This window comes from Saccostrea echinata, unplaced genomic scaffold (assembly GCF_033153115.1).
Source record: "Saccostrea echinata isolate AGI-Se365-2 ecotype Australia unplaced genomic scaffold, CSIRO_AGI_Sech_v1 ptg000054l, whole genome shotgun sequence".
In the NCBI taxonomy this organism is placed as follows: Eukaryota; Metazoa; Mollusca; class Bivalvia; order Ostreida; family Ostreidae; genus Saccostrea; species Saccostrea echinata.
The window spans coordinates 65488970-65502930 of NW_026889803.1; the positions used below are offsets into that span (position 1 = coordinate 65488970).

The 13961-nt window shown below is 33.9% G+C and overlaps 1 protein-coding gene across 1 annotated transcript; it reads left to right on the top strand.

The window, feature by feature from the left end:
- The first annotated feature begins 10089 nt into the window (after positions 1-10089).
- Positions 10090-12262, top strand: LOC133205755 (uncharacterized). The gene is made up of 2 exons (XM_061341625.1): positions 10090-10169; positions 10537-12262. Exon 2 carries the CDS (start codon positions 10563-10565, stop codon positions 12087-12089), a length of 1527 nt encoding a protein of 508 aa, XP_061197609.1. The 5' UTR covers positions 10090-10169; positions 10537-10562; the 3' UTR covers positions 12090-12262.
- Positions 12263-13961: the final 1699 nt, after the last annotated feature.

Consider the following 13961-nt stretch of genomic DNA (forward strand, 5'->3'; position numbering starts at 1 on the left):
TGTGTATTGTAAATGTATCTGATTTCAGCTTTCAAGAAAACAGCATTGAAGCCTAGGAAAAGGATGGTTGCTTCTCAGAGGCACAAGAAAGCCAGGGAATTGTTTATCTGTGAGTATTGTAACAAGAATTTTTCCACCAAGGGAAGCCTGAAGATACACACCCGCCTTCACACAGGTATCCTCCCCTTCAAATGCTCTCTCTGCAGTAAAGGCTATCCACAGAATGTACAGCTCAAGATCCACATGAAGTCTTGTCGCCAAAAAAAAGCAGAATTACTTAATTCTCAGGAAATATGAGTGATTTTGTTTGAAAATTATACAAACTTGAACAATTATACCAACACTACAAAAGCCTGATAAAATATTTAACTCATTATAATAAACAATCTCATTAAAATTAGAAGTTCTGAGTTTGAGTTCAGAAGTTGGGAAGCCGTAGCGGATATAGATTTCCAAACATCTAACAACATCCCATATAGTGTCACGTCAGCGCAACCTTTCAATTACAGTATGAACAAACATAAAAATTTTGGCCAATTGTTCCATGGCTATATCTTTACATTTCTGATGCTCAGTCCGTCTTACACTGATTTAAGCTAATTATGGTAGAAATAGAATGTATAGTCTGCCCATCCACCATTCTTTCCTGAATAATGCAAAGGAAAATACACAAATTACTGTATGACTGTATGTGTACTTAAAAAGCGGGCTTCATATTTTAGTGGTTTTGGCGCAGACAATGATGCGCTAATTTATGAATACCGCTAATAAATCTCATATATAAACAATACATGGCACGTACATGTGAAGCGCTAATTCATGATTACGCCAACAACTCCATACTCAGTGATTGTGCTAAATTTTGAATACGCCAATTTATGTACACGTACAGTATACAAGATATCCCGCATATCACATTCATACATAGCACAGCCTTTGCCATAGTTTTGTTAACTATAAAACTCCTTGGGCTTTTAGGTTTACCGGTAGATGTGAAAAATAAAGAAATCTGAACTACAAGCCAAGATTTGGGCAGTGGTGATTTCATTGGCTAATTGAAGGGCCGCTCTAACATGACCCCAAATGTGATGTTGTTAATGTTTGAGAAGCTATAGCAGATTCAGAATGTCTAATTTAATTAGATTGTATAAAAAAATAATCATCTCATTATAGTATCTCATAATAACAAGTAAATATCTCAATATAACGAGTAAGTTGGATAACAAAAATATGAGGTTAGTGAACTCATTTTAACGAGATAATTAACATTATAAAAAGATTTTAACTCGTTATAGTGAGTTAACATGTTGTAATGGATTAAATCTTTTGTCAGCTAGAAATTAGCCTATCTAGCTTTCTTACGGCACATCTCTTCGTGTAGATTTTAATTCAAACCCTTCTTTCTCCATTTACTTTCCTGTGTACAATAATTTTTTTATTTCCTTATACTGTTAGAAAGTTGTCATTTTTGCAAAAAAAATTCACATCAGTTAATAGTGGGTCTTGCTGCATTACTGGGTAGTTACCATTGTGTTTCTTTGACAATATACTTGTAAACAATACAATTTTATTGTTGTTGATAGTATGATAAAAAGCCTAAATGTCATTAGTGGTAGACAATTATAAGTGTCCTTTTTACTCTGTATCGATCCTGTATAATTTGTTAGGCCACACTTGAAATTATTTGAGGCAGTGTTTTTAAATCAGTTTATTGCACAATTGATGAGCAATATCATATGTGATGTATATATATACAGATTGTGAAAGAACACAACTGTTGGTTTGTTTTTACCAGGTAGTTTAGTCCCTCTTAAAAGAGGTTAAGTTTACCAGAGTCACTCAGGTGACCTATTGCTATCTGTTTTTGTTTGTTCATCGTCCTTAAACATTTGAACACTTTTAGTTCTATTCTCTGGAACCGCTGAACCAATTTCAACCAATTTTGGCATATAGCATGTATGACTGATAGGGAACAAAAATTTTGAATTTCATTTTCTCTGCTCCTGCATTTAACAGACAAACTAATTTCATGTTATGATGAACAATGGTGCCTCTTCCAAAATTATGAAATTATTAGTCCCTTGGTCAAAATCTTCCTCTCTGAAACTGTGATTAATGATTATAAGCAAGGTTGTTTCTTCCAAATGTGCAAATTTCATGGCTGCTGGGTCAGGGATTCAGGTGTGAGAGTGGGGCTGTATTAGTTATATATTAAAAAAGCAATCTTCTTTTCTGCCCCTGGGTATTTAATAAACAGATGTTTGAAGTGCATGCATGGTTACGATGAGCAGGGGTGCCTCTTCTTAAACTGTGAATTTCATGGCCCCTGTCTCAAGGGTTCTGGTGCTATAGTGGGGCTCTATTGAATATTTATATGGTGGGGCTATATTGATTATTTACTGAGAGAAGTTATTTCCCTTTGCCATTCACCTATTATAATTAATCACTGTGAATACTGAAATTGATAGACCAATTGAATAAAAGAATTATAAAAAATTTTGAATGTATACAGTTACTGTACAGCAGCTATTAGAAATTTGGAGCATAACAAAGAACTGATTATAATCAGATTGGTAAATTGAATCTACTTTATGATTTATAAATGAATACTACATTAACTATTTTGTTTATCCCTGAACATCTATTTCTCTTGTATTTGGGCATTATATACCCGGTAATCATTTATTAGTTTATTTTGTTTATATTTCATACTTCTATGGATCCTTCACAGTGTTGTATTTATATACTCAGGTGATCATTAAGGCCCATGTGTCTCTTGTTCAAGGTCTTCTTATCAGAGATGTATAATATTGTAAGAGCAACTGTTTAATAACATTTATGAAAAAATTATAACTTTACCCATTGATAAGTTAGTCCCCTGTTGCTAGTTAATATCCAATTTGAGGCTTATTTAGTTTGTAATGGAAGGTATTTTTAATGGCCTCACCACAGTTTTTTTTAATCACACATCTTACAAGCAGAACCTTCTGTTTTTTATTACTCTCGAGAACAACTTTATCAAGGGATTTTGACTCGTGGGGTTTGGAATATTCTTGCTGAAGATTTTCTAAAAAATATTAGTTTTACAGATATGGAGAATTTTGGAAGATCTCCAAACTTCTTCAGATCTGATTTTTGTCTTGAATAATGTGGTCCTGCAGTCATCAAATTGTGATGTACAATTTACTTATTGTGGTTTTAAGTCAAGAGGTGCCAGTCTTTAAGAATTTTTGGAATACATGTAATCAGAAGTCCCAAATGTTTATCTTGGGTTCAGATTACATGTAGCTGCACCATTTTTAGGTCACCTGAGTCACTCAGGTGACCTATTGCTATCTGTTTTCGTCCGTTGTCGTGTGTTAACATTTGAACATTTTCAGCTTCTTCTCTGAAACCGCTGAACCAATTTCAGCCAATTTTTGCATATGGCATCTATGTGTAAAGGGGAACAAAATTTGTGAATTTCATGGTCCCTGCCTCCCTGGGGCCTGAGGGGTGGGGCTAAAACCATCAAAATTAATGCAATCTTTAAAAATCTTCTTCTTTACTCCTGGAAATCAAGCAGTCAAACTGTTGAAATGATTGTAATAAGCATTGAGCCCTCTACCAAAATTGTGAAATTCATTGCCCCAGGGTTAGGGGTTCTGGTGCTAGGGCGGGGCTATATAGATCATATAGTGAAAGTGCATTATTTCTTTGAAAATCTTCTTCTCTACTCCTGGGTATTATTGAAACAAATTGAATACATAGTTATGATAAGCAAGGGTGACTCTACCAAAATTATGAAATTCATGGCCCCAGGGTCAGGGGTTCTGGTGCTAGGGTGGGGCTATATAGATCGTATAGTGAAAGTGCATTATTTCTTTGAAAATCTTCTTCTCTACTCCTGGGTATTATTTAAACAAATTAGATACAGAGTTATGATCAGCAAGGGTGACTCTACCAAAATTGTGAAATTCATGGCCCCAGGGTCAGGGGTTCTGGTGCTGGGGGAGGGGGGGGGGTATATAGATCATATAGTGAAAGTGCATTATTCCTTTGAAAATCTTCTTCTCTACTCCTGGGTATTATTTAAACAAATTAAATACATACGAGGGGTGATCAAAAAGTTCGCGAACTAATTGAATAACTTCCTTAAAAGAAATAAAACGAGGTTTCGGTGTCCATTATTTTTTAAAGTATTCCTTTCCGATTTTAATGCACATCTGTCATTGTTCTGCCCATGCGCGAATCACGTGATCCAGGCGGTCACGTGACATGCTTCGTAGCGGTCTGTTTACAGAAGCTAAGAGATTTTTCCGAGTCTTATATTTCTTACCATGCAGGTTATTTTTTATAACCAAAACAGACCATCTGTCAGAAATGGCCACATCTAGGCAATAGGATGGGTGGATAAGGATATCTCTTCCCAGAATTAGCATGGTGACCATCACAACCCGAGTCCTCTGTCTCGAGAGCGTCGTTTATCCAATGTGGAAAAAGTATGGGCCCCTTTTTTTTTTTCATATCTCATATGTTTAAGGTCTTAAGTAAACGATATTTTAGGGATTTAATAATTATGTTATTGCTCAGATATTCAACTATTTTTCTTACTGTAACTTGGCGATCTTTCAAAACAAATTGCTCAACTAAGGACACATCTTTTTACTGGTTTGTTTTCGCTGGTCAACAGAACAAATATTATTTTTAACCATCTCCCTGCCTTCACTAAAACATTCAATCCAATTAATGATTGAACTTCTGGTAAGTCTTTTGTCTTCATAAACCTTGTACAAATTATCATATTCTACTGCAAAGGAATTTCCGAGATAAACGTTAAACTTTACAGCCGTTCTTTGCTCGAGTATGACTGAGTCAACCATTTTTTGTCACAAGTGATCTACATACTGACGTCATTTTCACATTGTGACGTCACAAACATGGAGCAAAACATTATTTAATATCTGCTATTTATAGAACATGTGTATGACTATATGTGTGCCAAATTTCATTCTGGTCTGAATTGTTGTTTTTTAAATATAGAGATAGTTCACGAACTTTTTGATCACCCCTCGTAGTTATGATAAGCAAGAGTAACTCTACCAAAATTGTGAATTTCATGGCCCCTGGGTCAGGGGTTCTGATGTTAGGGCGGGGCTCTATTTATTATATAGTGAAAATGCATTAATGCTTTAAAAATCTTCTTCTCTGCTTCTGGGTATTATTTAAACAAATTAAGTACATTATTATGATAAGCAAGGACACCTCTTCCAAAATTGTGAAATTCATGGCCCCAGGGACAGGGGTTCTTGTGCTAGGGTGGGGCTATATAGCTCCTACAGTGAAGGTGAATTATTTCTTTGAAAATCTTCTTCTCTGCCCCTGGGTACTATTTAAACAAACTAAGTACATTGTTATGATATGCAAGGATGCCTATTCTAAAATTGTGAATTTCATGGCCCCGGGGTCAAGGGTCCTGGTCAAAAGGTGTGTGGGGGGGGGGGGGGGGGCTCTATTGATTATATAGTGAAAAATCAAAATTTCTTTTAAAATATTCTTTTCTGCTTCTGGTTAAAAAGCAAAGAAGGTAAGTATATAGTTATGATGAGCAAGAGTGCTTCTTCCAGAGTAGTGAATTGCATGACCCCTGGGTCAGATGTGCTGGTATAAGGGTGGGGCTGTTGATAATGTAGTGAAAATGCATTAATTCTATTAAATGATCCTGTCTGCTCCTTAATGTTAAGCAGTTAAACAAAGTGATTACTTATGATGAGCAAACTTGAAACTTCTGGTCCCAGGGTGAGAGGCTCTGGTGTTTCTCGGTGGTGAAGGGGAGGAGGGGGGGGGGGGGGGCTCTATTGATAATATAGTGAATCTGTATTGAAAATGCATTATTTCTTTAAAAATCTTCTCTGCACTTGGGCATATCAGAGGCAAAAAGGTAAAAGTTGTAATAAGGAAGGGTATTTTTACCAGATTTTTGAACATCTGGACCATTTGGTCAAGTGTTCTAGTCCTAGCCAGGGCTCAATTAATTTGCATTCTACTGAGAGGAGTTATTCCCCTTTGCCGTTTACTTTTGATAATTAATCATTGTAAATAATGTACTTGAAAAATTAATAGAATAAGAGAATTATGCAAGAATTTTTATTGTATAATACAAAAAGTATTTCCATAGTTTTAATGATCATGTGGACTTGTAAGTAATAGATAAATAAAAATGAGACAAAAATAACTTGTCTTATTAAATGTTCATCAAAGACCAAGAGAGGCCAATGTAAGAGTTTACAACAAGGAATTAAAATAGTACAAAAGCACTGATAGTTTGTTAATATACTGTATGGTGATAGTGATAAATGGGGAACAGATTAGAACCTAATTTATGAACTGTTAATGAATAGTAGACTAATTATTTTGTTGATCCTGATCACCCTATTTTTCTTGCTTTTGGGCAACAAAGCTTCACCTTTCATTTCATTTTAATACTCTATGGATCCTCTAAATTGTTGTATTGTACTCAGGTGACCGTTAAGGCCCTTGGGCCTCTTGTTAGCTCTACTGGTCAGAGATCAGTCACTTATGTGATAGTAAAGTGTCCATTGTTTGTCTGTTCGTATGTAGACAATTTTTCAAAATGCTACTCCTCCTACAGTTTTGGTTTGATTTCAGAATGATATAACTTGGCACACAAGTAGACTACACTAAGATACATAATTTTGTATATCTGTTTTTGATTTCAATGAATGGTCTTGCCATGGTTACTAAAAATAGCATTTTTTGTGAAATACTTTTAAAACACTTCTACTACAGTTTTGGTCCAACTTTATTACAATTTGGCACACCAGTAGACTACATTAAGTCAAATAATTCTATTTATCAGTTTTTGATTTCGATGAATGATGCAATAAAGAGAATAAACCAAGGATCATTATTCTTTCTATTTATTGCTGTTGCAAAGTTTCAAGTCTTAAGTATTACTTTTCTCTTTCTTTGTTATAAGTACAAACCAATAGAGCTGCAATTTTATCAGAGACTTCTGGTTGTTTTTATTACAGAGAGATCGTGCACATCAAAATGATCAAACGCATTAAATTAGTAGTCTTACAAAGTGAAACAGATTTCCCATCCATGTGAATGGTTATTTCTTTGTTGAATAGCCATATGTGCAGTGCCTTTGTATAGCTTGTTTTGAATTCTTGTGTAGTTCTGGGATTCATATTTTTTTTAGGAAGGGGAAAAATCACAACTCAGATTTATAACCATAAATAGAAAGAAAAAAGTTAAATTCTAAAAAGGGGTACAAGAATCTTCTCAGTTCTGAAATGACAAACTTTAAGGGTTTATCACAATTTTGAAAAGTGGGGGAGGGGGCTTGTTTAAAAAGTTACATTTGAAACACAGAAGTTTTCTAGCTAAATAAATTCAAGATGCCACTCTAGTCCCCATCTTATGGAACTACCCTTGTGGACAGTGTTAATGTTCAACAATCTTGATATGGTCATCTATTGTTGAATTTTTATGGTAGTTTCTTATTGGCTTTTTTGTGTAACAATTGGAACAAACTGATTTATATGCTGTTAATGTTTTGTTGTTTTCTTTTTGCTTGTTATCTTCTGTGTCTTTTTTTCTCGTTACATTTTGATAATAAACTTAAGAGAAACCATTGACTTTTTATATTCACAACAAAAAGTTGTAAGACAGGACTGCATGGACAGTGCTTGGTGGCATTCATATTAATGCTGGAAAAAAATCCATCTCCAACGATCATTATCATCCAATGATGTAGTTAATTTGTGTACCTGTGTAATTGTGCATGTTATTTAGAATGCAATTGTTTCTTATCGTCCTGAAACAAAGGCCTTTGCAATATATATACATGTATTTCAAATGATATCTGTCTAATGTTTTCCCCAGTAATGGCATGCTGTCGTTAAAGTTGTATGGCCGGTACATTTGTGCATATTTTGATATATTTGAAAATTTTAGCATTTTATTAGTGTTGTCTTCACTCTTCAACACACATTGATATAGGTGATTAACTCTAAATGCTAGTAATTCTTTTAAATGAAACAGTTTTTTTTTACTCACAGTACATTCTCAGAAAACTAAATGCATAAATAACGCTTTTGGAAAAAATAACACATTCATACTTACCAACTGATTAGCATGATCATAATTTAGTGCATTTAATTGGAGACATGCCTCTTTAGTATGAATACATGTGTATTTTATTAATAATCATATATTTGCTCGTACTTAAGTTTGTGGACAATTATAAAAGCATCGTAAAAGGCACTAAAACATAATTTCTGCTAAATTAAGTTTTTGGAATGCAAACATATGACCATCTTTCATTTTAACATTGGAGATCACTTTAACATTGGAGATCACTTTAACATTGGAGATCACTTTAACATTGGAGATCACTTTCACATTGGAGATCACTTTCAAGCCTTTGTCTCAGGTGTACAGACAAATGGAATGATCTTGAATTTAGTCTTCAGAACCACAGGACATATAAAATTGTACATCCCACAGGTTAATTAATTAAATCAGCAATTAAGGGAAAATGCTGAAAAAATGTTGCTTTTAATTGACAAAATAATGGAATTTCCATCAAAGTTCCTTATATTTATAGAAAATATAAAAATCTCGAATATGTTCTTCATAAAATATTCATTTAAAGAAAATATTTATAGTAGAAAGAAATTGATTAGAAAATACATTTCAAGATAAAAAACAAAGAAATGTATCACAGAACACTTTCGATTTCATTTCATGCAAATAATTAATGCAAAGCAGATTTAAATGGATTTTGCTTTACATGTATGTTTGTCTTTTTTGGTCTCTTAAGGGGAAGCATATATATTTTTAAAACTTTCCTAAAGACCATCTCAGACTTCAGACTACTTTGAATTATATTAAGAAACTTGAAATGAAAATCATTACATGAACAGATTTTAATTTCTAGCCTTAACTTAGAACTTTTTTTCAAATAAATGCTATTTTCAACAGGTATTGATCATGGCTGAGGGGTGAACATCTTTAACCTATGAACCTTTACTTCATACTAAACAGAAAGATGGTTCATCGGGTTGTTCAACAGAGTATGCGGAACCATTATTTTAAAAAGATGGTCGGTAAAGTGCACTTAGGATTTTCGCTCCTCAGCCAGGAATGATAACTCTTAAATTTATTACGGTATTTAATTCTAAAAGTATAAAAATTAAGCTTAAAATTGATTTTTTTTTTTCATGCAACAATATCCATTTCATGCATCTCAATATGATTCAAGGTTTTCTGAGGTCTTTGAGTGTTTTTTTTTTAAGTTGATATTTGTACCCCATAAAAGTACAAAAAATAAATACAGTTTGAGAGAAATAGAATTTCTTTTAGTCTAGCCTTAGATACCAATGCTTATTAACATGATATGAAATTAGAAGTGATTTATGGTGTTTTGCAATGATAACACAAGCTTTTTACACTAGTACATAACAACTGAAGTAAATAAAAGAACTAACTTTATATACATCATCTTCGCTAGCCAAGGGTTTCTAATCCGCTACTCACAAACCCTTGGTCTGGTGCTGTCAAAAGTTTGGATTTAGCAAAGATGTAAATACATATATTGTAGAAGTATTTAAAAAATGGAATTTTCTCCGAATGGCGGGATATTTATACTTTTTAAATACTAAAATATAATTATTATTTGTTGATCAATTTTCAATTAGAAAATACGTAAATGGTGCTTCATTCGCGTTTCCTGAAAATATATTTGAAATTTGATAATTTTTCCTTTATAATATGATCAGCTATATAATGATTAACTTTGAAGAAATACCATGGGTAAATAAACATGACTTAGTGAATTCAGAGACATTTTTTGGACATTTTGAAATTTCAATTACTTCACTGCTGAATTTTAGAACCTGAGGATCGGATTACCTTAAATGACAAAATTTAGTTAATCTCTCTCCTGTTGGTTTCATCTGATTTGCTTCTTCATTCTAAGGTCATTTCTTTACCGATCGTGGACTCTTTGTACAACTTTAAATTTTCTTTCCGTATTGTATCACACAAAGCGCCCCATACATGTACATTATAAAGTGAAAGTGGGATTACAGTACAATTTCAAGTTTTGAAATTTGTTGTTTAATCCACTCAATTTTTCAATGTGATAATATTGTAATGTGAGTATTGTTTTTTATGTTGAGTTTTGTGATTTATCAAAAGTGTTATAAGTATTATCCATTGTCGTTTGACCTTCAGAATTAACATTAATATTTGCTCTGCTCTTAAATGAACTTATATTTATTTGAAAAGGAATACACTGCTTCTTCTAAATCTGTCATTGTAACTTTATACTCAGTCACAAGACCTGCTTGATATATATTATCAGATGCCTACGGTAGCCCACGAGTGTTAAAATAGACCAATCCAGTGTTAAATCAATTTTTTTTCAAATAAGCTGATGCAGCCATATGCCTTTTCATTTATGAAAATGAGCTACATTGATAGGTTATAAACATAAACTCATTTATTTCTTCATAAATTTAGAAAATCAAATCGTCGTGAGTGAATGCATGGCTTCAAACACTGGAAACGAGCCACGGGTCTCCAATGATCAAGAGAAATATGAGATAAACGTCCCAACGTGGCCATACGACCAATGGGAAACGGTTAAGAAATCTGAAGTCACTGATATGATTGCGGAAAATGATAATAAAGCACCCATACCACGTCATTATCACAGTTTACCAAGAATTCAAACTAATTCCGCCCTAAAGGAACTTTTAAATCAGCTTTCTTCACTAACTAATGTGCTAGTAGACGGAACAAACGCTCGTGTTCACAAAGAAGTGCAGGAACTGATGAAGGCGTTTTCAGAGAATCTGAGGACCGCAGGAGTTCTCTTTAGGGGATGTCGGTTAATACAGGGTGGAAGCGTTGCCGAGGGAACAAAGGTAGGAAAAGCAGATGAATATGACTATTTATTGGTTCTAAAGGTCTTATCGGACAGGGAGACTTTTCATCTTCGTCTCTCAGACAAATACTTTAAATTTGCTTTAAAACCGACAGAATTGTTGGAAACCTTGCGATCGGAGGTCCCGAATTTACTGGATTCTGACGAGGGTTCGGTGTTTTTACACTACACTTTCAAGGAACTGATACTGAAAGCAATCCTTAACGTTCTCGATTCTTCAATGCCTCCAGGGTGGAAAAGATTTCCCGCAGAAAATGGTGACGTTTGTTCATCACACATTGCTACAACGCTCCATCTCTTCTCTGAAAAGTACGATATGGACGTAGACATTGATATTTGTTTGTGCTTTCAGTTATCATCGAATGATATAGAAAGTGCTGCAGAGCTAGAGGAAAAGGAGGAAAACTCGGGTTTACTCTTCTCCTACCTTCGTTGTCTTCACCAAATTGCCCCGTTTGAAATATTTGCCATCATTGGTGACGGAGAACATGCATTCCGTGTTACTAACACTCGCATAACTGCACCCCTACTAGAGCTGTCGCGGCTTCTGTCCCATGGTCCAAATGACGGAAGACTGAAAACCTACAAACTGGCAAAATGCTTAACCAACAATTTTCTTCCAAGGTACACAAATGTATTTGGTTGTAAAAGATGCTGCCATGTTCTAGTCAAAAGTTACATTTTGAAAAACATAATACTTTTTATGATGAAACATTACACTGATAGCTCTTATTGGGTGGAAGATAAGATATGCACGCGTGTTTTGGAAGTGTTTGCTGTATTGAAGCAGTGCATTGAGGGACGAAAAGATGAAGTGGCGTCCGTTTCCGTTTGTTGCCTTCCTGGACGATTGCGATTGGATGAAATTTCTACAAATAACCCGTTCATTAAGGGGAAACCCAACGAAAGATCTGCTTTCTTATTTACTCCGGATTCCCATAAACCTTTGCATGAAATAAGCAGCTCCCCAAATTATCAGGAAGAACTATCTACAAGAAGCGTCGACGCTAATCAAAAAATTAAAGAGTGGTTCCATCACTTAAACGAGGAACACTGGAACTTTTACGAACTGATTGCAGACTTTCAGAATCTTCTGATGTATCTAGCTTCCAAAACAACTGAATGAGATTTCAAAGACTAATTACAATTCTACTTTACTTAATTAAAAGGTAACTCCTGATAAAGTGTACTAGGGACCCCAAATGATGTTATTTACTTCTGCAAAAAAACTAATAAATGAACAGTCGGAGACAAGTTCACTGGTCACAGAACAGAGTTGAAAAACAATTTTAAATTCAGAGATTGATACATTATTGATTTAGACGCATACAAAAAAAAAAAATTCTGGTCTTTTTGTTTTTTGTTTTTTTTTAATTTCTGGCGTACATGTATGTGGAATTTAGAATCCAGATGGAGGAAAAGCATTTTTCAATTTGTGTTTAAGGGACATTTGCTAATAACCAAACAATCGTGAGCTTATTGGATAGTTCACGCGAATTCCTTAGTACATAAATTAATATATATAATTTGGAAATCCTTTTTTTTCTTAGTTGGTACTCTTGTGGTACTGTTAGACGCCTTCTTTTTCTTAAAAAAAAGCGATATTTTAACAATTCGCGCGTATTTTTATTGATTTTAAAATTATGTATAGTTTTTATATTTAAAGTATACTGTGAATAGCATTTTAGAGTTGACTGTTACATGTTAACCCCTGTAAAATAATGACTGGGGGTCACTCCAGGCGCATACATAGAGGTAGAAAGTTTTGCTATGATGCTATATATTTGCTATATGTTTGATATGATGCATCAATAATGGGTGTGAAAAAAAAAAAAAAAAACATGTCCGACTGTCGTGGAAGCAAAGCTTTCGAGAAAACAGTACCGATTTCTGCACAAAAAACAAGATTGAATAAATTTTGGAAATGCTTATAGCTTCCATTGTATATTAAAAAAGTCAATCCCTTTCCCCCAAAATTTTCTGTTTAATAATGATGCAGTGTCATATGATTAATAAAATATGAAATGTCTGAATTCTTTTTTACGGAAAAGTAGTTTGTCCGTACAAACCCTATTTATATACAGTCGTTCAAAGAAAACAAGTGTATTTCTATCTGTGTTAGTGTATAAGCCCCTAATGTTGTCGAGAATTTAAAACTAACCATAACAAGATATTCTCAGAAGTCGAAACCTTTAATACAATATCTGTACATGCACCGTGCTGTATGTAATATGTATACGATTGCACTTGTGTTCAGCTACTTATTACTTCATCGGTATCCAAAAAATATAATAAAAAAATGTGCATGCTTGATACTGGGATTTAAAAAGAGTCAGAATAAGAATGTACATGTATCTTGTCAGCTTAGCAATTGATTTTTTCTTAAATGGTTTAAAGTTTTAGATTTTTAATATTTTAGTTTAAAATTCTTTATCTCAAAACTTAAACAATTACTGGTTTTATACTTTGAAATTTACAATTTCTATTAAAAGATTTTAATTATCACAATTCCCAACACTTTTTACTCCTAAAATTCTAAATTTCAAACGCCATAAACGATTTTGTGTTTTTGAGGATATCGATACCGGTAAAATTCATATTCGATGCCGGAATCCAAAACGATATGTTGTTTGGTAAACATGATTATAACTGCAATAAAAATCATTGTACAAAGAATGTCAAGGCCGTTGCCATGTATCTGGAAATGGGCAACAACAAAGGAGGATCTGGGAGCGCCCCCCCCCCCTTCCTCTGAGCGAGAAAATTGTTCGTAAATGGATACGATTTTGGTGTGAGTTGGGGCATTCTCAATGTCAATCTTTCAAATATTTGATGATCAAAATCTATCAGCAATGCTTTAAACAGATGAATTATGAATTAATTTATTTTGTTTCGAAAGTCAGTGATATTTTGGAAGCAGGCTTGTAGGAAGCAATTTCACTTGGGAGGGGGGGGGGGTTACTACCAACCATGCATTTTCTTTTGTTATGGGGGTGGG